This window comes from Doryrhamphus excisus, linkage group LG2, assembly GCF_037039965.1.
Source record: "Doryrhamphus excisus strain RoL-2023G ecotype Guam linkage group LG2, RoL_Dexc_Guam_v1.1, whole genome shotgun sequence".
Lineage (NCBI taxonomy): Eukaryota > Metazoa > Chordata > Actinopteri > Syngnathiformes > Syngnathidae > Doryrhamphus > Doryrhamphus excisus.
Genome location: NC_136358.1, coordinates 20,005,927 through 20,027,494, shown reverse-complemented (window position 1 = coordinate 20,027,494; position 21,568 = coordinate 20,005,927). Strand labels below are relative to the sequence as shown.

Below are 21,568 nucleotides of genomic sequence, written 5' to 3'. Positions count from 1 at the left end.
TTGATTTCCATCTACTAGCTGAAGGCTACGGAATCCCCGTAACAGCAGCGCAAGCTAGCAAGCGAACTAGTTAGCCTCCAATGTACTTATTCTAAACTTAAGACTTCCAAAAGAGTGGGGAAGATGGACAAAAGAAGCCAAAAACATACAATTTCCACACGGAATGAGAGGAGCTCAGCTATGAAAGCTCAGCTATGGGCTCGTTATGCAAGGTAATTGATCACGTCATCTCATAATATTAGCTTTAGCCTTGTGACCGCAATATTACAAGTAACATAACTTGTCTTTCAGGACTGTCTTCACGAAACTGAACATTTATTACTTTCTTTACAAAAACGCGATCTAGAGCGGGATCATATTTGAAGTTTTATATAGCCAAGTACAGTGAAAATTTACATTGACAAATTAATATTACACATGTTTACATTATTATTACACACTGTAAATAGTGAAATATTGACAAGACAAACGGTGCCACACCGTTTTATTGTTTAAAATACGACTTGCACATTTTATTTGATTATTTTATTTGATTCTGTTTTGTGTTTTGTTCTGTTGTAAACCCAATATTGGCTCGCGACTGATATCCACACAGTAATTCTGCCCTCTAGTGTTGCAGCTCGGTATTGCGGAAATTGAACATTCTCATCGGCTTCAAAGTACACGTTTCCTGGTTGATAAACGGCTTTTAGCTACTTATAGCCTCAAAAGTACAATAGGGTTAGATAATCGGGAACAGGCCGAAATAAACAAACAATATGCTTTATTCCCTTTCCAATAGAATTACACACTGTTACTGGAATGACCCTCGTTGGAGTTGACGATGTCCGAAAGTACTTGAATGCAGCATTCCAAGCCCAATACTTGATCGATCTCCAATACTAATATCACATTAACATTGACTGACTTTGAAGTTTCTGATGTCCGAACGTACTTGAAAGCAGCACCCCAAAGCCAATTTCCTTCAAATTCAGCACTGAATGTGTTTTAGTTCAAAACAACTTTAAAATATCAAATATTTTTTCAGTTGACAAGGCGCGTTCACGCTTTGCTGTGCTCGTTCACGCGGCTTTTGTGGCGTCACGTCGACTCGATGCGGAAATCTGGAAATCCAGTAAATTGCAAAGACCCGACTGAAAGGTAATGGATGTCTCTTTTAACGGACATTGTTTTGTCATTTATTTCAACTTCCATAATGTAGAAAATATGATATTTGATGACTGAATGAAAAGTGCTGATGTTACTGTTCAGGAAGTTTTAAAAGGAATGCACTTTATGTCAACATCCCTAGCTAATCAGGTAATAATTGTAATGTAACAGGAAGAGTATAGCAATAAAGTACACAATGTTTTTGTATCAATTGTGAAGTATAGATTTTAATACTTTAAAATAACTGTTAAATGTTAGTGTTGATCATTTTAGGGAAATGAGACTTGTAAGGGTGGCTACTTTTTCCAACCATGGAAATATGAGTAAGTCCCTGTGTGTGTGTGTGTGTGTGTGTTTGTGTGTGTGTTTCTGCAGATGTGGAAGTCAGTGGTGGGCCACAATGTGAGCATGAAGGTGGCTGCAGAAGGCGATGACTGGGAGACGGACCCCGACTTTGAAGTATGCTCTTCTGTCATTGGACTTCCTGCACTGCAGTGTGTGTGTGTGTGTGTGTGAGAGGTTGATGCAACCGCTTCCTGTTTCAGAATGATGTGTCGGAGCAGGAGCAGAGGTGGGGGGCCAAGACTATCGACGGCTCGGGCCGTAAGGAGCACATCAGGTAAGAAGTTAGTGGGTGGTGTCACGTCTGCTCGTGCGTGCTGGTCAAGATGATGAGCAGATGTTGTGCAACAACAGGAAGAGGAAGTGATATTACCCTAAAGTCAAACGGTGTTGGTCGCAGACACCGAGCCAAAATGACATGAAGTATAGTACTGGCGTTTATACTGCATGGGCGTTGTACGTTTGGTCTTTTTCATATATTCATATATATTTACCTCTATTTTTGCTTGGGTTCACTTAAATGAAAGTATAAACACATATACATAAAACACTTAAATGAAGAAATAAATAATCAGTAGAGATTAATACATATAATTTACACAAAGATTTAAATAAAATTGGTAAAAAAAGACATAAAAAGGACAATGTAAAAATAAAAAAATACAGATATTTTATATATTTTTAAATATTGTTTTACACTAAGTAATTTTTGTACAATTTTTGTATTCATTTTTATTTACATTTATTTTTATTTTTTATACTGACCATATACTGTCCTTTTTAAAAAAAAAATTCTGTATGTATTTTTAAGTCATTTTTGTACTGAGTAAAAATATGTAAAAAGTGAAAAAAACAAAGTAAAATTTAACTAATAAAAGTATAACATTAAATAAAAATGACTTGAATAAATATGTAGACAAAAAGTGACTTAAAATGTAAATTATGTAATTAAATTGCAAAAAAATACATTAAAATAAAAATGTTTCCAATTAAAAGTGTAAAAAAATAAAATGACATAAATAAATGTGTTAAAAATATTTAAAAAATTGAAGAATTCATTTAATAAAAATGTTATTATTAATGGAAAAAAAGCTGTAGATAAAGTCTGTCATGACCTGTGACCTTTTGAAAATGCGTGGAGACCATTTGAGAAGCTCTGCTCTTATGTAGATCGGTCGCCGTATTTGACGTCATTATGAATGAAATATTATTATGAAATATGTAATTGCTCTTTGGTGGAAAAGGACATTCCAGCTGGCAAGATGGAAGAAGTGTAACTGGTCGCCGCTCCGTCTTTCTTTGACTGCAGCGTTGCCGAGCTGAGACACACGGTGGCCGCCGAGCACCAGCAGGTGAAACATCAGGAGGAGACGGCCAAAGCATCCTACGGCTACGGGGGGAGGTTTGGCGTGGAGAGGGACCGCATGGACAAGGTTTGGTGGACCTGATCGTTGCGGTGGCGGGGTGGCTTACATGAGTGTGGACGTGCAGGTGGCCGTGGGACACGACTACGTGGCTCGGGTGGAGCAGCACAGCTCCCAGAAGGATGCGGCCAGAGGCTTTGGAGGGAAGTTTGGGCTAGAGGAAGACCGCGTGGACAAGGTGGGAGGACTTCCACACGTCTGTACACATACTGCTTTGGATTAGATGTCCCTTTATTTGTCCCTCAGTGGGGACATTTACATTGCACAGCAGCCAAGAGGACAGAACCGGTTAAATAGTAAAAAACCTAAAAAGTATTACTTTTATTTGCACTTGCACTTGGATCTGCATCATGTGTCGTTTTATTGGATCTTCCCGGATTTTTCCTGACTTCCCAAACGTGTCCCTGCAGTCTGCGCTGGGCTTCGAGTACAAAGGACGAGTCCAGCAGCACACGTCACAGACAGGTGAGTGAATCAGCAGCGGAAAAGGATTCGTACGTGTCCGTGTCTCCCGTGTTGTCGTGTCCCCGTGCAGACCACTCCAAAGGCTTTGGGGGCAAATACGGGGTGGAGAAGGACAAGGTGGACAAGGCGGCTCTTGGCTACGACTACAAAGCCCAAACAGAGAAGCATCAGTCTCAGAGAGGCCAGTCCCACCCCCCACCCGTCCCACTGCTTCTTGACCTCCACTTCACCTTCACCCCCCCCTTCTTTTGGCCCCTGGTAGATTACTCCAAAGGTTTCGGAGGCAAATACGGCACGGAGAAGGACAAGGTGGACAAAGCTGCCATGGGGTACGAGTATTCGGGCCACACGGAAAAGCACTCATCCCAAAAAGGTGAGGTGACCGTTTGACCTCGCTGATTCGGGACAGCTCACTGACGGATGGGGGTGTGTGTTTAGATTACGCAACAGGTTTCGGCGGTCGCTACGGTGTGCAGTCGGAGCGCATGGATAAGGTCTGTAAAGATGGCGTCAAGACGTGGAGAACATCTGAAGCACCGAGGTCCGAACGTGATATTCTTTCTGTAGAGCGCTTCAGGCTTCTCCGATGTGGATTCTCCTGCCTCGGCGTACACGAAGACGCAACCGGTGGAAGCCGGTGAGTTCCTCATCTCGCTCTGAAGCTCGAATGATCACAAAAATTCATCCATCTTCCCTCGTCATCGTGTCTGTTGCAGCCGCCGGAGGCGCGGGAAAGCTTAAGGCTCGTTTCGAGAGCCTGGCCAAGGCCTCTGACGAGGAGGACCGGCGGAGAGTAGAAGAAGAAAGAAGCAGAAGGAGCAACAGAGAGAAGAAGGAGCAACAGGAAGCCAAACGTCGACAACAGGTGACCCCACGAAGACCTCCTTGCGAGGTTACCACCTCGTTCCTTCCATCTTGAATGTTTCCTGCAGGAGCAGAAGCTCAGAGAGGAACATCTTCATCCAGTAGAATGTGAATCCCCACCACAGATGTACCTGAACATGCCAGAAGAACCCAAACCACAGGTCAGAAGCTCCCATTTTTGGTTCCTTCTGCCATTAAATGTACACAATGCTTGTAATGCAAAGTCCCAACACAAGGGGTCGCCATTGCGCCATACAAATCACTTGCACTAAAACTAAAGTACTACTTTGAAACTATTCCAGCCAAAATACGAGGAGGGGCCTCCAGCCTTGCCTCCACGTTCAGACCGTTTCCCGGACTACCCGGCGCCCCCCATGGTAGAGGAGGATGAGGAGGATATTGTCGTGTATGACGAAGGTGACGAGTACAAGGAGGTTCCACCAGCGCCTCCTGTGGAGGAGGAGGATATGGGCGTGTATGATGAAGTGACGTCAGAAGATGTAGGCGAGGAGTGTGAGGAAGTCGTTCCAGCGCCCCCTTTGGTGGAGTACGGCGGTGATGATGAATACGAGGAGGTTGCCGCAGCGCCCCCTCCGGCCTGGCCGGGTATGGCATCACAGTCACAAGAGCTCAGGAGATTTAAATAACAAGATGGAAATATCTGACAAAAAATGATTTATTAAAATGATTATAATGCAATTAAATGTCCCTGCAGCTACCGGCGACTACGAAGACCTGTCAGGCGGTGTCCACGCCAAAGCGCTTTATGACTACCAAGGAGGTACGCCGTTACTTTTATTTCTTGATTTCAATTCCCATGCACTCGTATCAGATCATTTTCCGCAGAGGACACCGACGAGATCTCCTTCAATCCGGACGACGTGATCACCGACATCGAGATGATCGACGAGGGATGGTGGAAGGGACGTTGCCACGGACGCACTGGCCTCTTTCCAGCGGCGTACGTTGAGCTGATGCAGTGAGCGACGCCAACCACAGCGTCCGGTCACGTCCACGTGTAAGCTTGTGTCGCTCGTACGCCAATAAATCCGATAAATCGATCTTCTAGAGAGTCGAAAGGAATTCTGAGCTTTGCGTGTTTTGAAAAGGAATATTGCTCCAAGCATCTTTAGTTTGGCAGTAGAGGTGAGGAAATACCAGAAAATACATTGGACTGTCTATATCGATCAATAAACATCATTAAGGACAATATCATCTTCAGTCTTTGGAAAGCAAACATCTTGCATCACCAGGCAATGCCCTTCTTCTTCTTGACCTGGCCTCCCTTCTTCACCGTCCGCTTGCCTTTCAGCTTCTTGGCCTGTCGCTGGTTCATCCATACGGGATACTGTCCATGTTCATTCAGGAGCGTCTTCTTGTTCCGCTTGCTGTCCAAGTCCATTTTCCCCTCTGCAAAAGGAAAATTAAAAATCATTTCCGGTTTCCAAAGCAAGAGAAGATAAGCCTCACTCACCATCATCACCACCGCCTTCTGTCACGTCAACGTCTGCATCCTTCTTGATCTTTTCAGCCGGCACCACAATGGCGATCTCCTGCATGTCGCTCATGATGGCATCCGCTTTTTTGTCCTGGCTCAGGGCTTGTTTGAGTCGGGCTAGCTCCTTGGGAGCATTCTTCTTCCTCTTCTCTGCTCGCATCTTTCGCTTCCATTTGCTCCGCAAGCTTTTGGCCATTTTTGGTGATGTGCTGTTAAGGCAGAATATAACAGGTAGTATTATTATAACATGTATTTACATAACAAGCATCACGGAACATGAGTTATTTTGCCAACTTCCACTTAGCTTAGCCACAATCAGCTAGTTCCTTAGCGATCTGGTTGCGAAGCTACTTTCTAACGCGTATTACGTGTATTAAAAGTTACATATATCATGTGACTTACACAACAAACAAAACACAAAAAGTCAAGTATCTTACACGGAACGCTTTTGCTGCTGTAATCGCTCCGTGGGTAGAAAGGATAGACAACGCGTATTACGTGTATTAAAAGTTACATATATCATGTGACTTACACAACAAACAAAACACAAAAAGTCAAGTATCTTACACGGAACGCTTTTGCTGCTGTAATCGCTCCGTGGGTAGAAAGGATAGACACGTGTTTACAGAGCTAGAACAGTCATGTCCCTCACCGAAGAAGCTGCGATCTGATTGGTTAGCCGTTGCACGTCTAAAAGCTACAATCTCTGATTGGATGTTTCTCACCCGGGAATTACGACCTCTGATTGGCTAGCCGTTGCACGTCTAAAAGCTACAATCTCTGATTGGATGTGTTTCACCCGGATATTACGACCTCTGATTGGCTAGCAGTTGCACGTCTAAAAGCTACAATCTCTGATTGGATGTTTTTCACCCGGATATCACGACCTCTGATTGGCTAGCAGTTGCACGTCTAAAAGCTACAATCTCTGATTGGATGTTTTTCACCCGGATATCACGACCTCTGATTGGCTAGCCGTTGCACGTCTAAAAGCTACAGTCTAAAAGCTACAGGATGTGTTTCAGCCGGGTATTACAACCCGGAAGTTTTGGAAATCAACATGGAACCGAGGTTCAATACGCACAAATAAAACAACGAGGCGTGTAAGGTTGGGTATTTAGCAACTTTTAACAAGTCAACAATGGTGTTACGAAACGAAAACTAAGACCCAATTGCAGCAGTGAGAGTTCTTATGAAGAGTTATCATAATATACAGAGTCATGAGTAGCCCTTGTGCAGGTGGCAATTTTACGCCTGTCTTCAATCCACTGCTCTCTCCTCGTCTCACAAAAATGTTAAACATGTTGGAGAATGCCACAGAACAGCTAATGCTACTTAAAGACTTCCAGGCGACCTTTCAAACATGCGACAGAGGCCTGGGGAGTGTCGCAGAGGCCGTGGGAGAAGAAAAAGAAGAAGAAGGGGACGTCAGGTGACATGTTTATGTCTGACTGCAGTGTTTTCTCAGCTTCTGTCAATTATTATTTGAATATTTTGTCCACTCAGCAGGGCCGAGTTGAAGGCAGGCTTTTGCATCGTGGGGATCCAAGCTCTTGCCGAGTTAAATCAGTGGCGTGGTGTCCTCTCTTGGCTCCTTCAACATTATAAGCATGAGGAGAAAATTCCTTCCAAAATCATGCAAATGTGGTGAGTACAAGTCAGGTAATTTATCTGTGGGTTATTTTTAGAAACAAGAATGTCCTCTTCATAGGGTGGGGTGTCATCATAAAGGTGCTTTTCATCCTTTTTTTGGCAGCATCCTTCTTTACTCCCAAGTGGGGGAGCCAGCTGCGATAAAGGATGCCACACGGGCATGGCTGCACAGCCCGTCCAACCGATGCGTCTCCGGCTTTGGCACGGTGGCCGAGCTATACCTCCTGCACGTCCTCCTGCCCCTAGGATGCACGGACCAGGCTAGAGATTTTGTCGGCGGTGAGGTGGGAAGCATCACGTTCACGGACGAGCAAAAGCAGACCGCGCTGGCCGTCATAGAAGAAGAAGAGCGTCAGAAACACGACGCCGCTGTCGCTGCAGATTGTAGCGGTCGTGAAGCGTTCACGACAGAAGGTGAGGGATGACTTTAGTCTTCCTTTTAAGAGCGACGTCAGTGAAGGTTGTCTGGCTTTTGCACAGGTTCCCTACTCCATAAGATGGAAGCTTTGTTGAGACTTTCCTTCAGAAGATTGATGTCTGGATCCGTCTCATTCCAGAAGCTCTTCTTGGCTGCTCTTCTTGTCTACATGCTGTTTTTACGCTTGGATCCAGGTGGGATGCTCTGCTCTCTACTAGAAATGCCTGTTTTCACATTTATTAATTAATCAGAATTATCACAATTTTCAACCATATGTGAAATATGCCTTTTTTTTTTTTACTGTATTTTAAAAACAAACAGGAAAATGACAGGACATAGTTTGCTAAATATGTGCTATAAATTACTATGGTACCCATTCTGTCATTGTAGGGTCATATCACCTTGTACTTCAGTACATGACAAAAAAAATTATAATTTTTTTTTTAATTACAAAAAAATAACTTAAACTATATTAGGAAAGCAGGAAGTGACATTTGCACTTTTTAATGGCCATGTCGCTTGGGGCTTCAGGTGGCTGATTAGACTTTTACTGCATCATATCACCTCGTACTTCAGTACGTGAAAAAAGAAAAAAACACTTATAATACAATACATATAATACAAACGTATAATATAATACAATATAATATTATATTGTATGGTCATATCACTTTGTACTTCGGTACGTGACAAAAAAAAAACTATTATGAAAGCAGGAAGTGAACAAATGTAACAGTTACTGATTGTAAAAGTACCAGATGGAGGGGTAGGATTTAATAAGCTTTGCTTCTTCCTACTCCTTTTGGACATGTGGAACTGTGAACTGATTATGGGATGCATTCAATTGTAATCTGATGCATGTTCAAAAGAAATTAAACCATTACTATTACCATAGTTTTATTGATTAGTAGATATTAACAGCTGCAAATGAACAGAAAATATTACAATTTAGCTATTACTGGTTATTTAGTAGTAGTGCAACATTTCAATCATACTTTAATGGCGTTATGATAAGCCATGAGGGGTGCGTTCACCACATAATTTTTTTTTTAATGCAATTGACTGATTTGATGGTGAGGTGTATTTTGTGGGATTTCTGAGCATACTCACATGCAGTAAATTGTACTTCCGCATGAAGAATGACAAAGTGAGTGATAAGAATATCCATTTTTCAGCGCTTCCGTCATCCTTCATGTGGATTTCCAAGCTCCATCAGCTGATCGGAGAACTGTGGAAAGCGGCGTCGGGCCCGTTTTACCATCAGAGATCTGTGATGGACTGACGCACATACACTCGGACATGAATCATCAGAAATGAAGAATCCTAATGCAATATGTTTAATTTCATTATTTTATTTGGGCATTTTTTTCTGCTTTTATTAAAATTCCGAGGTCATTTCCCTTCTTAAAAGGCAACTTTTGTTTTCTTTAAAAAAACAACAACAACACATGACTCCAATTTGAGACAGTTGGCCTGGAATTGTCTTTGTAGATTTTAGACACAAAACGCTTGATCGTCTCGTCAAGGTCGGTAATTTTCCCCCCAAACATGTGTCGGTTGTCTAATGGATGGGAAACGTGCTGATGTTGTCTTTTTTTTTAACGTTCCCAGACGGCGATGTACAGAAGCGGAGACCACGCTACAGAGGCGGGAGGGCGGGCCTCTCCAGGAAAGGTTAGCAACAACAACAAGAAACATGTTTTGAAAATGAAATATATCAGCCGTGTCATGTTGGCTGGAGACCTTTAGGTGGTGCAGGAGACTCCATTTGGGTTGATTTGGGAAAGGGGGAATTCCTTCCAGGGTGTTCACTTTTCCTGACACGGCCGACGTGTAAAATGAACGATGCATAGTCATTGGTGCAAAAGATGCAAACATCTGCATTATTGGTATTTTTTTTTTTTGGGCGACACGGGGGAAACGGTTCCCATATCTGCAGCCCCTTTTTGGCACAGACCTGTGACGTTCCCAGCCCCCCGCCAAGCGTGGAGGTGGTTGATTGGGAGGGTGGGTGGGGCGTGTGAATTGGTTCCTGTGTGCTGCGGCGCTTCTGACAGAATGGAACACGTCTGCACGCTGCCACAGGCCTTGCGCTGAGTCATGCAGCGCATCCGTGGGATACCGCCCCCCCCCCCCCATTCCCCCATCGCTTCCCCCCTCCTCTCCCCGCCACCTCTCAAAAGCCACACGTCTGCATCGTGTCGCCGTCGAGTTATGACATGCATCTCGTTGCAGTTTTAGCACCCATATGCTTTTTTTTTTTTTTTGCAGGTATTATGCTAGTCAGGGCTGCACGGCGGTCGAGTGGTTAGCGTGGAGACCTCACAGCTAGGAGACCGGGGTTCGATTCTACTCTCGGCCATCTCTGTGTGGAGTTTGCATGTTCTCCGGGTACTCTTCCCACATTCCAAAAACATGCTAGGTTAATTAGCGACTCCAAATTGTCCATAGGTATGAATGTGAGTGTGAATGGTTGTTTGTCTATATGTGCCCTGTGATTGGCTGGCCACCAGTCCAGGGTGGACCCCGCCTCTCGCCTGAAGACAGCTGGGATAGGCTCCAGCACCCCATGCGACCCTTGTGAGGAAAAGCGGTAGAAAATGAATGAATTACAGTGAAGAAAATAAGTATTTGAACACCCTGCTATTTTGCTATTTCTCCCACTTAGAAATCATGGAGGGGTCTGAAATTTTCATCGTAGGTGCATGTCCACTGTGAGAGAGATAAACTAAAAAGAAAAATCCAGAAATCACAATGCATGATTTTTTAACAATTTATTTGTGTGATACAGCTGCAAATAAGTATTTGAACACCTGTGTATCATCTAGAATTCTGACCCTGAAAGACCTGTTAGTCTGCCCATTAGAAGTCCACCTGCACTCCATGTATCATCCTGAATCAGATGCACCTGTTTGAGGTCGTTAGCTGCATAAAGACACCTGTCCACCCCATACAATCAGTAAGACTTTAACTTGTAACATGGCGAAGACCAAAGAGCTGTCCAAAGACACCAGAGACAAAATTGTACACCTCCACAAGGCTGGAAAGGGCTACGGAGCAATTACCAAGCAGCTTGGTGAAAAAAGGTCCACTGTTGGAGCTATCATTAGAAAATGGAAGAAGCTAAACATGACGGTCAATCTCAATCGGAGTGGAGCCCCATGCAAGATATCACCTCGTGGGGTCTCAATGATTCTAAGAAAGGTGAGGAATCAGCCCAGAACTACACGACAGGACTTGGTCAATGACCTGAAAAGAGCTGGGACCACCGTTTCCAAGGTTACTGTAGGTAATACACTAAGACGTCATGATGTGGAATCATGCATGGCACGAAAGGTTCCCCTGCTTAAACCAGCACATGTCAAGGCCCGTCTTAAGTTTGCATATGACCATTTGGATGATACAGAGGAGTCATGGGAGAAAGTTTTATGGTCAGATGAGACCAAAATAGAACTTTTTGGTCATAATTCCAATAAGCGTGTTTGGAGGAAGAAGAATGAAGAGTACAATCCGAAGAACACCATCCCTACTGTGAAGCATGGGGGTGGTAGCATCATGCTTTGGGGGTGTTTTTCTGCACATGGGACAGGACGAGTGCACTGCATTAAAGAGAGGATGACTGGGGCCGTGTATTGTGAGATTTTGGGGAACAACCTCCTTCCCTCTGTCAGAGCATTGAAGATGGGTCGTGGCTGGGTCTTCCAACACGACAACGACCCGAAGCACACAGCCAGGAAAACCAAGGAGTGGCTCCGTAAGAAGCATATCAAGGTTCTAGCATGGCCCAGCCAGTCTCCAGACCTGAACCCAATCGAAAATCTTTGGAGGGAGCTCAAACTCCGTGTTTCTCAGCGACAGCCCAGAAACCTGACTGATCTAGAGAAGATCTGTGTGGAGGAGTGGGCCAAGATCCCTCCTGCAGTGTGTGCAAACCTGGTGAAAAACTACAGGAAACGTTTGACCTCTGTAATAGCAAACAAAGGCTACTGTACCAAATATTAACATTCATTTTCTCAGGTGTTCAAATACTTATTTGCAGCTGTATCACACAAATAAATTGTTAAAAAATCATGCATTGTGATTTCTGGATTTTTCTTTTTAGTTTATCTCTCTCACAGTGGACATGCACCTACGATGAAAATTTCAGACCCCTCCATGATTTCTAAGTGGGAGAAATAGCAAAATAGCAGGGTGTTCAAATACTTATTTTCTTCACTGTATGTTAGTCATTCATACGCCCTTGTCCACCCTTAAAAGCCTAAAAGCAATGTAAACATAATGTAGAGACCGCACACACATGCCCCCTGGTGGCTGAGGAAAGTATAGCATGACAAAGCAAATTTCCAATGTGCAAAATGGATGACGTGAATATGTTGCTATGTACGCCTGATACTAATGACAGATGATGTCATCATCATTGCCCCCCCCCCTCCATGTTGTTTAGTGTCATCCTGCTGTGATGGCCGCTGTAATTGAATGGAGCCACAATGGCCGCCTGCGCACGCCACACGTGTTCACTGCGCACAGTGTTGATGCGTGTTTAGTTTGTTACTAGGCGAGCGTGTGCTGGAGAAAATGAACATTTTTTTTGGGCTTTTGGAGATCTCCCCCTCCACTCGCTCCCCCCCCCCCCCCCTTGCTTTGCGGCCGAGCGCCACACAGCATTCCAGACATTTCACCGCCGTCATCAATAACGTTTTTCGCCGCGTTGTAACAGCATGGGAAAATAAGTCTGATTTGGGTTGACGGTATTTCATGTTTGAGGTGATTGACAGGTGGCTGGACCTATCGGGTGACTTTTTAGCTTTAGCGTCAATCGGCAGCCATGGCAGTAAGATGAATGCCAAAGGAACATGAGGGGGGGGGGAGAAATGGACGCATTGTCCGTTTTTTTTCCCCCCGCCGTGAAAACCGGCACCACATCTCCTCGCTAGCGTCCAGTTACATAATCAGCTTCCGGGTCGGAAATGGTCGTGTTTTTCCTCTCAACACAGACCCGGTGACCATGGTGAGGTCCGCTTCTGTTGGTGGCAAACAAAGACGGGAGTGCTTCATCGGAGCTAGCTAGATTAGCGCCGACCTCGCTGAGCTTCACTTTCCTGGCATTCCTTTAGGCTTGAAAGGGAATTTTATCCGTGACGTGAGATTCTTCCGTGTTAAACATCTGCTGTAGCGGCTGAAAAACGTGCAGCGGCGGTTTTGGTTTGGATCTCGACTGAGTGACTTTTGGCGCGTTCTTGTTGTCAGTCGACGTCACGGCGAGGAAAAAATGCTGAGCCGGCATTTCGAAGCTCTTGAGTCTTCAAGAACCGGTCCAAAGGCTCAATCCGGCCCCCCTTCCGATAATTCTATTCATGACATATAAGTCGCCCCGCCCCGGTCGTTAGCCTTATCTTCGGCGCTTATCATCACGCTAGGGATTACATTGTAGCGTTTGAAGCCGCGGCGCTCAGGTTACTGGGAAAGGGCTTCAATGATGACACGTTTTTTCTCCGACATCCTGTCCCGGGCGCCATCTTGGCTACCCCGCCTTATCAAAGGTGTTCTAAAAAAAAACACAACAAACATCATCCGGTTGCAACTTGTCTCCGAGGGACGACTCATCTGAACAGGATCGGAACGCTCGGATAATAAATTCACCTGGCGCGCCTTCAATTCAAATCCCACTTTATGGAGGAATGAACGGCATTGCACCTCCGGGCCAAACTGTGCCTTTCGCATTCCAGCCGGCACAGCACCGTCGCTCTTGTTTCTGCACCAATTAGTGGCTGGGAAACTAGCAAGCTAGCATGCAGGGACGTACTCTTGCTAGGTTTGGGGTTCTCTGGCCTCTCCTACTTCCTGTACGCTCCCAGTGATGCGTTATTGTTTTCTTTCATTCATTTTCTACCGCTTATCCTCATGAGGGTCGCAAGGGTGCTGGAGCCTATCCCAGCTGTCTTCGGCCAAGGGGCGGGGGCCACCCTGGACTGGAGGCCAGCCAGCCAATCACAGGGCACATATAGACAAACAACCATTCACACTCACATTCATACCTATGGACAATTTGGAGTGGCTAATTATCCTAGCATGTTTTTGGAATGTGGGAGGAAACCGGAGTACCCGGAGAAAACCCACGCATGCACGGGGAGAACATGCAAACTCCACACAGAGATGGCCGAGAGTGGAATTGAACCCTGGTTTCCGAGCTGTGAGGTCTGCACGCTAACCACACGACCGCCGTGCAGCCTGTTTTCATTCAATGATTCCCAATTGGAATTAGTATCGAGAAGCCGTCATAGTAATTTATCTGTCCAAACATACAGTAGTCCCTCGTTTATCACTGTTAAAGGCTTCTAGAGCTGACTGTGATAAGTGAATTTCCGCAAAGTAGGATTGCTTATTTATTAAGATGTTGTGTCGTGATGCTCGGCCTACAAGACGAGATTCAATCTAGGGCTGCACGGTGGTCGAGTGGTTAGCGTGCAGACCTCACAGCTAGGAGACCTGAGTTCAATCCCACCCTCGGCCATCTCTGTGTGGAGTTTTCATGTTCTCCTCCAGGAACGTTCTCATGTTTCCTCCCACATTCCAAAAACATGCTAGGTTAATTAGCGACTCCAAATTGTCCATAGGTACACTACTGCTACACTCTGTGTGTATGTTAGCCGCCCCGCCTCCACCCGCCGAGATAAAGTGCCTGTCTGACTGACACTCCGGGTGCACTCCGTTCATGCCGTTGTTTTATGGAACAAACATACCAAGGTGCTTGAAGTAATACTCCGAGTGAAGCCTCTTCCCGCCTTGGAAGCCAGAGATGAGGAAAACAGACGTAATCCACTTCATTTATTGTGGGAATCATTTGTTTATGTGCCCGAGAGATGATTATTTTTATGATCCGGAAGTCCGTCATGTTTTTATCTCCTGATCCAGATCTTGTGACACCTCTATTATTTATAATATATTTGTAGTTAGAACATAGAAAACCTATTTATGAGCTCCTAAATAACATGTTTTGCCATGATTAGAGCCCTCTAGACATGAAATAGCACCCCTATAGTCACATGTACACTTTTATTCCTCAATTTAGTAGATATAAAATAAGAGTTGTCCAGGCAGGAACCAATTAGAAGCGCATAGAACGGGTAAATATAAGGTTAGGTGGTGGTTGATGCCAAAGTGGAGAACCTTGAGGCACCTTGACTAAATTCACTGACCTGGTGGATTCTTTCCGGTCTTGATTTGATTGACAAGTCTTGAGAGATGAGCGACGGCATTCATTAAAAAAACAGGAAGTGGCTTTTGACTGTGGATTATTTAGAGTGTGTAGTTATCCCTTGTTTGGAGCTTAAAGGAGTTTCCATGATCGTTGATTTGTTGATTCGGTGAGTCGTTGAGTCGTTCATTGGTTGAAGGACTTGCGAGGCCTGTGCTGTGCTTGTACTAACCTTAAACAAGAAGTCCAGACATAAACAAAGCGACTTAGACCATGCGTGTTTTTTTTTTCCCCCTTCAAGTATGAGTGTTACCGAAAAGCGCTAACGGGCAGATTTGGGAATTTTGGTACCCCGTTTTCATGTACCGAACTTTTTCTCATCAAAAGTATGGGCTGCGGTGACGAGGTGAGAAAGCTCAGAGACTTTCTCATGCCAGGTAGTCGGCATTCCTGAAGCATTCCACCTCAGGGGGGGGGGGGGAGTTGCCGGGATGGGGATGAAATATGCCCGGAACAAAGCCGTACTCTCATTCATAGGCTTTAGGCCTGTGTGGGAAAGTCCTGACTGGACTGAGGTCGGATGGCCTGAGGAATGCGAGGAGGATGTGTGTGTGTCTCCACGAGGGCCAAAGAGGAGATGGAGGGGAGGTCTTCCGAGAGGAGAGGCCGATAGCGCCCTTTGATTTATCCAGGCTGTTTGCACATGCTAGTCAGGCTGTGTTTGGATTCCTGCGGGATGACGTCGGGTGGACGGGATGATCCGTATCTGCTGCGTGTGCACATACGACAGCGCACGTACAATACATGCGTGTGTCATGGTCGTGTGGAAGAAGCTTTGGTCTGGTCAGAGGGGGGGCCTGCTTGGTTTTTACAGGCTTGTTCTTCCACTCCAAACTCATCCAAGCGAGACGATGGCTACCCAATAAGCAGTGATCGGTACTCTGTCCCATCATGGCACCAAAACAAAAACTTTTGGTCATAGGGTGGTATAAAGGTCACTATAGGGGTGTTATATCATGCCTAGAGTGCTCTAATAATGTAAAAAGTGTATTTAGAAAGGAGTAAAGACGATTTCTATGTCTTTTATGTTTTATTTTGTTTTATAATGTTTACGATATTGCGTAGTAAGAGGGTAAATGTGACTATAGGGGTGTTATATCATGCCTAGAGTGCTCTAATAATGTAAAAAGTGTATTTAGAAAGGGGTAAACAGGATTTATATGTCTTATGTTTTATTTTGTCTTAACGTCTACAATATTGCGTAGTAAGAGGGTAAATGTGACTATAGGGGTGTTATATCATGCCTAGAGTGCTCTAATAATGTAAAAAGTGTATTCAGAAAGGGGTAAACTAGATTTCTATGTCTTTTATGTTTTATTTTCTCTTATAATGTTTACTATATTGGGTAGTAAGAGTGCAAAGGTGACTATAGGGGTGTTATTTCATGTCTAGAGGGCTCTAATAATGTTAAATGTTGATATAATGAATAATGTTTATCCAGAAAGGTGTAAACTGGATTTCTATGTCTTTTATGTTTTATTTTCTTTTATAATGTTTACTATATTGGGTAGTAAGAGTGTAATGGTGACTATAGGGGTGTTATTTTATGCCTAGAGTGCTCTAATAATGTAAAGAAGTGTATTTAGAAAGGGCAAAGTTTTATTTTCTCTTATAATGTTGACTATATTGGGTAGTAAGAGTGTAGAGGTGACTATAGGGGTGTTATTTCATGTCTAGGGGGCTCTAATAATGTTAAAAATTGAATTTAGACAGGTTGTTTTAAACTGTATTCCGTTTATGAATATTGCGTCCTATATGGCATACATTCATGTGTCGTGGGGGGTGGGGGGGTCTGGTCTCCACAAGTTCCGCCTCACTGGGTTCTGTATAGCAGGCGGTCGTGAGCGGCGCTGCGAAGCGGGTGGCAACACGACGACTCTGCCGTTGGTCTCCAGTCACAGCGGTGTCGTCATGGCGGCGGCGATGACGCCTCGCTGACAGACTGACTTTGTCACGGTTGCAGGCATGAAGCGCAGCAATGGGGGTGGGGGGGTAAATTGTAGCCTTCCTCGCCATAAAAAGCTCCGGCCCTGCTCGATAAACGAAGCGCTGGCGCTCCTAGAAATGAGAAAGCGGCTACGGCTTCAGCGTCAAAGCCGCCTTTTGTTTATACTGCGGCCCGTCGCCTCAGCCTATATATCTTCATGGCCGGCGGCGTCTATATGCAGCGCATGGTTTGCGGGGAGCACATGGAGACATGAGAGGAGATCAATGGCCGCCCGCAGGCTCCTTCGCATGCTCTGATGTGGCGCACAACTTCCTCCCCCTTCCACAGGAAATGCACGGCCCGAGCGTGTGTGAATGAATGTATGTCGCCGCTCGGAATCTTCTAACTGCGGCCTCCCTGCTCGCTGTGAGGAGGGAGTGTCCCGTCAACCTGAAGAAGCGCTATATATGATCACAAAGGTATTTTTGCTCAAGGGGAGGGGGGGGGGGTGCCGGGCTCGAACATATAGGCCGCACAGGTGGTGTACTGTCTCTTTAATTAAAGTCAGCACGTGCCTTCCATGGCGTCCTGTGTGACATGCAACACCATGTTTCCGTAGGTAAGGTTGTAGTCCGTAGGTTTGATACCGATCACATAACCGTCGTGCTAGTTCGAAAACCGATACGCAAATGAAAATATCGATGCTTGCGATATCTCAGGTATTCTTTGGAACGATGGCGGATCGTGAACGTTTTTCTCGGTATTGGGTCGTAAACGCCATCAGTTGTATCACATGCGCTTTTATAGCTGGGGCGGAGTCTGATATGATTTTTCCAATCATATCAATATCCAATTGGGACGTGTGCTGTTTTGTGCCCCGGGCCGCACTTTGGACACCCCATTCCCAGCATGCAATATTCATTTCTCGCTGATAACGAAGCCGCTAAGATGAGGAGAAAGTTCACCAACAAACAAGCCGCCCTCCTTCTCGTTAAGGCCTTCGCTCATCTGCAGCCTGTTATGTTTGGAGCAAGGCGATGACATCATACGGGTCTCGCGGCGGCGGCGGCGAAAGCGGCGACGACGGCTGGTAATTGGCCGCCTCTTCTCCTCCTGGCGGCGAAACGGAACACACAAGTGGAGCCAGGCAATGCGAGTCAGATGGGTTTTTCCAGAGCGGCTGCTGTTTGGGGGGGTAGGAGGGGGGCACAGGGGGGCCTCAAGAGAGGGGCGGCGGCGGCGGGTGCGCACCGACTGTAAAAGTCAGAAATGAATGAAGAGCCTCAATTCAAATGAAATGTGATATCGTACCCCCCCCCCACCCCCCGACCCCCACCCCTGTTTGATGTGTCCTACAATCCACACCGCCTAAAACGGTTTTTTTTTGTAAGAGTCAGAGAGCGGTGAGCCCACACGGTGCCGCACCGTGGTCACAGTCGGCCATTGTTTGAACACCTCCATCTTGGAAAGGCGCTCACGTGGCCGCATTCCGAAAGACAGGGAATGAAGTTAGCCGCTTTGTGCCGTCGTACGCTCAGTATGGGGACATGCTCTAGTTGCCTTGAAGCAGGGGTGGCCAAGGTGCGGCTCGCGGCACAACATGGAACAGTCATTTTACCACAATAAGTACGTCATACGTCATTATTAAGTAACAAGTATTCAAAGAAAAAAAGTTGTAATTTATCATAATGATTATGTAATATTTGTCATAATATGAGCAAAAAGAGCATCGTTTTCATCACATGAAGGTGAACTATTTAAAAGTATTTATAATTATAAATAATAATAATGATATTATATTAAAATATTTATTTTATAATATATTAATAATATAATAAAATAATAAAAATTATAACTATATATAACTATGTATAAGTATTTTAAAAGTGATACTACTTTCTATGTCTTTTATGTTTTATTTTCTCTTATAATGTCTACTGTATTGGGTAGTAAGAGTGTAAAGGTGACTATAGGGGTGTTATTTCATGCCTAGAGTGCTCTAATAATGTAAAAAGTGTATTTAGTTAGGAGTAAACAGGATTTCTATGTCTTTTATGTTTTATTTTCTTTTATAATGTCTACTATATTGGGTAGTAAGAGTGTAAAGGTGACTATAGGGGTGTTATTTCATGCCTAGACTGCTCTAATATTGTAAAAAGTGTATTTAGAAAGGGATAAACATGATTTCTGTGTCTTTTATGTTTTATTTTCTCTTATAATGTCTACTGTATTGGTAGTAAGAGTGTTAAGCTGACTATAGGGGTGTTATTTCTTGTCTAGGGGGCTCTAATAATGTTAAAGTGGATTTAGTTAGGAGTAAACAGGATTTCTATGTCTTTTATGTTTTATTTTCTCTTATAATGTCTACTGTATTGGTAGTAAGAGTGTAAAGGTGACTATAGGGGTGTTATTTCATGTCTAGAGGGCTCTAATATTAAATGTTGAATAATGAATAATGTCTATCCAGGGGTAAACAGGATATCTACGGCCTATCTTTTTGCGTCTGCGTGGCTCCGTCATGCCGGCGTGTTTGCCGCTATGCACAGAAGCAGATTTCCCGATTAGCTGTTATCCGTGGGAAAAGACGTTGCTCCCAGCAGGGCGCAGCGCTCGGCGTGTCGGCGCGTGCCCACGAGCTTTGTCGCACCAACGGGTGTCACTTGTTGTCAAGGTGCGCTCTCTCGGTTCCTGCCAGTTGCAGATCAGCGTCTGGGGGCAGGAAAACCGCCGAGTGAGCAAAAAGAGAAGCCGCACACAAACACAAGAGACGCGGCCATTGTTTGGAGAAGTTGCGCAACTCTCGGCTAAGCGCAGACTATCGTGCGCCATCAGCGTGGGTGGACGCTTGTGCAGCAATTTAATGGCGGCAGAGCAGCGTGTGTGTACTTTTGGTTCCCACGCCGCTCCCGTCTGTCACCGGGTAGGCGAGAGCGATGTCACAAAGGAATCCAACCTGGCTTTCATGTGTCATGGCCGCCTTTTCTCCAGTATCTTCCACGTTTTTATGTTTTGGCAACTCCAAATCAGGAGAGTGTTTGTTGACAACACAAAAAGGTGGAATACTTGTATTATTATCTGGTTTTATGACTGGGACTGGACTCCAGGGCAGCTGTGGCTACAGATATAGCTTACCACCAGTGGTTCTCTTAAAGGGGACTTGCACTTTTTGGGGAATCATTCACAATACTTATTTCATTCCCTTTTCTGTGCATTCTAGCGCCAGAAAACGATATAACATTAATATGAGCTTGCCAGCAACGGAAATACCTAGTTTGAAAAGCATTGTTATTAATACGTTAATTATGTTTTTAAGTGGTTAGCATGTAGGCTACACGGTCAGGAGATGGGAAGACCTGGCTTGGAATCTCCGCGTGGAGTTTGCATGTTCTCCCCGTGCATGCATGGGTTTACTCCGGTTTCCTCCCACATTCCATAAACATGCTAGGTTAATTAGCCACTTCAAATTATATGTAATATTATATATAATACAATATTCATTCATTCATTTTCTACCGCTTATCCTCACGAGGGTTGCGGGGGTGCTGGAGCCTATCCCAGCTGTCTTCGGGCGAGAGGCGGGGTACACCCTGGACTGGTGGCCAGCCAGCCAATCACAGGGCACATATAGACAAACAACCATTCACACTCACATTCATACCTATGGACAATTTGGAGTAGCTAATTAACCTAGCATGTTTTTGGAATGTGGGAGGAAACCGGAGTACCCGGAGAAAATCCACTACAATATAATATTATATTGTATGGTCATATCACCTCGCACTTCGGTAAGTGACCAAAATGTTATTTTATTTTATTTTATTTTATTTTATTTTATTTTATTTTATTTTATTTTATTTTATTTTATTTTATTTTATTTTATTTTATTTTATTAAAAAAACAAAAAATATATAGTTTGAAAGCAGGAAGTGAACAAATGTAACAGTTACCGATTGTAAAAGTACCAGATGGAGGGGTAGGATTTAATAAGCTTTGCTTCTTCCTACTTCTTTTGGACATGTGGAACTGTGAACTGATTATGGGATGCATTCAATTGTAATCTGATGCATGTTCAAATGAAATTAAACCATGACCATTACCAAATTGTCCATAGGTATGAATGTGAGTGTGAATGGTTGTTTGTCTATATGTGCCCTGTGATTGGCTGGCCACCAGTCCAGGATGGACCCCGCCTCTCGCCCGAAGACAGCTGGGATAGGCTCCAGCATACCCCCACCCTAGTAAGCTAGACTTGCATTTGTTTTGCATTGCAGCTAAATTCTCCTTGGAGTAACTCCTAACGAAGGACCTTTTGGTTTCTGCTCGGACGGAACTAGAATGTGGAAAATGTGCCCTGAAGAAGTCGAGTCTTTAGACTTTCAAGTAAAAACCTTTCCAGATGTCATTGTTAAGCTCAGCGCTTGTTTTTAGTAACTTAAAAAAAAAAAGAGATGCAAATTTCCCAGCACATTTTCTCCGTCTGCTGGAGCTCGCTGGCGAAGCAGAAACGGCGCCGCAGGGAGGAAGTGATCATAGCACAAGAGAATGTTATCACTTTCTCCCCCCCCCTTCCCCC

The 21,568-nt window shown here is 44.5% G+C and overlaps 3 protein-coding genes across 5 annotated transcripts; 2 read left to right on the top strand and 1 right to left on the bottom strand.

Moving 5' to 3' along the window:
- The first annotated feature begins 1,009 nt into the window (after positions 1-1,009).
- On the top strand, positions 1,010-5,454 carry hcls1 (hematopoietic cell-specific Lyn substrate 1). 2 transcript variants are annotated; one of them, XM_078787690.1, is made up of 15 exons: positions 1,011-1,140; positions 1,525-1,608; positions 1,695-1,768; positions 2,801-2,924; positions 2,983-3,093; positions 3,326-3,380; positions 3,451-3,561; positions 3,643-3,753; positions 3,819-3,874; positions 3,948-4,017; positions 4,097-4,245; positions 4,313-4,405; positions 4,547-4,850; positions 4,960-5,025; positions 5,091-5,454. In XM_078787690.1, exons 2-15 carry the CDS (start codon positions 1,525-1,527, stop codon positions 5,225-5,227), a joined length of 1,545 nt encoding a protein of 514 aa, XP_078643816.1. In that variant the 5' UTR covers positions 1,011-1,140; the 3' UTR covers positions 5,228-5,454. The 2 variants fall into 2 exon arrangements, with proteins under 2 accessions (XP_078643814.1, XP_078643816.1); XM_078787688.1 differs by having other exon boundaries at positions 1,010-1,140; positions 3,451-3,753.
- llph (LLP homolog, long-term synaptic facilitation factor) lies at positions 4,903-6,305 on the bottom strand. Its single transcript, XM_078787706.1, has 3 exons — positions 6,180-6,305; positions 5,719-5,951; positions 4,903-5,654 (listed from the first exon to the last, which is right to left on the bottom strand). Exons 1-3 carry the CDS (start codon positions 6,263-6,265, stop codon positions 5,491-5,493), a joined length of 483 nt encoding a protein of 160 aa, XP_078643832.1. The 5' UTR covers positions 6,266-6,305; the 3' UTR covers positions 4,903-5,490.
- Positions 6,306-6,780: 475 nt separating this feature from the next.
- Positions 6,781-9,242, top strand: pex26 (peroxisomal biogenesis factor 26). 2 transcript variants are annotated; one of them, XM_078787692.1, is made up of 5 exons: positions 6,781-7,174; positions 7,249-7,389; positions 7,499-7,809; positions 7,876-8,007; positions 8,989-9,242. In XM_078787692.1, the coding sequence occupies exons 1-5, from the start codon at positions 6,963-6,965 to the stop codon at positions 9,093-9,095; spliced, it is 903 nt and encodes a 300-aa protein (XP_078643818.1). In that variant the 5' UTR covers positions 6,781-6,962; the 3' UTR covers positions 9,096-9,242. The 2 variants fall into 2 exon arrangements, with proteins under 2 accessions (XP_078643818.1, XP_078643820.1); XM_078787694.1 differs by having other exon boundaries at positions 7,252-7,389; positions 8,989-9,237.
- The last annotated feature ends 12,326 nt before the right edge of the window (positions 9,243-21,568 follow it).

Bases quoted from the DNA above. Each gene is read 5' to 3' on its own strand.
- pex26 (XM_078787692.1), top strand. From the start codon at position 6,963: ATGAGTAGCCCTTGTGCAGGTGGCAATTTTACGCCTGTCTTCAATCCA. The intron at 7,390-7,498 runs GTGAGTACAAGT...TTTTTTTGGCAG, and splicing joins TCCAAAATCATGCAAATGTG to CATCCTTCTTTACTCCCAAG. The intron at 7,810-7,875 runs GTGAGGGATGAC...GCTTTTGCACAG, and splicing joins TGAAGCGTTCACGACAGAAG to GTTCCCTACTCCATAAGATG.
- llph (XM_078787706.1), bottom strand. From the start codon at position 6,265: ATGATATATGTAACTTTTAATACACGTAATACGCGTTGTCTATCCTTT. The intron at 5,952-6,179 runs GTAAGATACTTG...CTGCCTTAACAG, and splicing joins CAGCAGCAAAAGCGTTCCGT to CACATCACCAAAAATGGCCA. The intron at 5,655-5,718 runs GTGAGTGAGGCT...TTCCTTTTGCAG, and splicing joins AGAAGGCGGTGGTGATGATG to AGGGGAAAATGGACTTGGAC.
- hcls1 (XM_078787688.1), top strand. From the start codon at position 1,525: ATGTGGAAGTCAGTGGTGGGCCACAATGTGAGCATGAAGGTGGCTGCA. The intron at 1,609-1,694 runs GTATGCTCTTCT...TTCCTGTTTCAG, and splicing joins AGACGGACCCCGACTTTGAA to AATGATGTGTCGGAGCAGGA. The intron at 1,769-2,800 runs GTAAGAAGTTAG...CTTTGACTGCAG, and splicing joins GGCCGTAAGGAGCACATCAG to CGTTGCCGAGCTGAGACACA.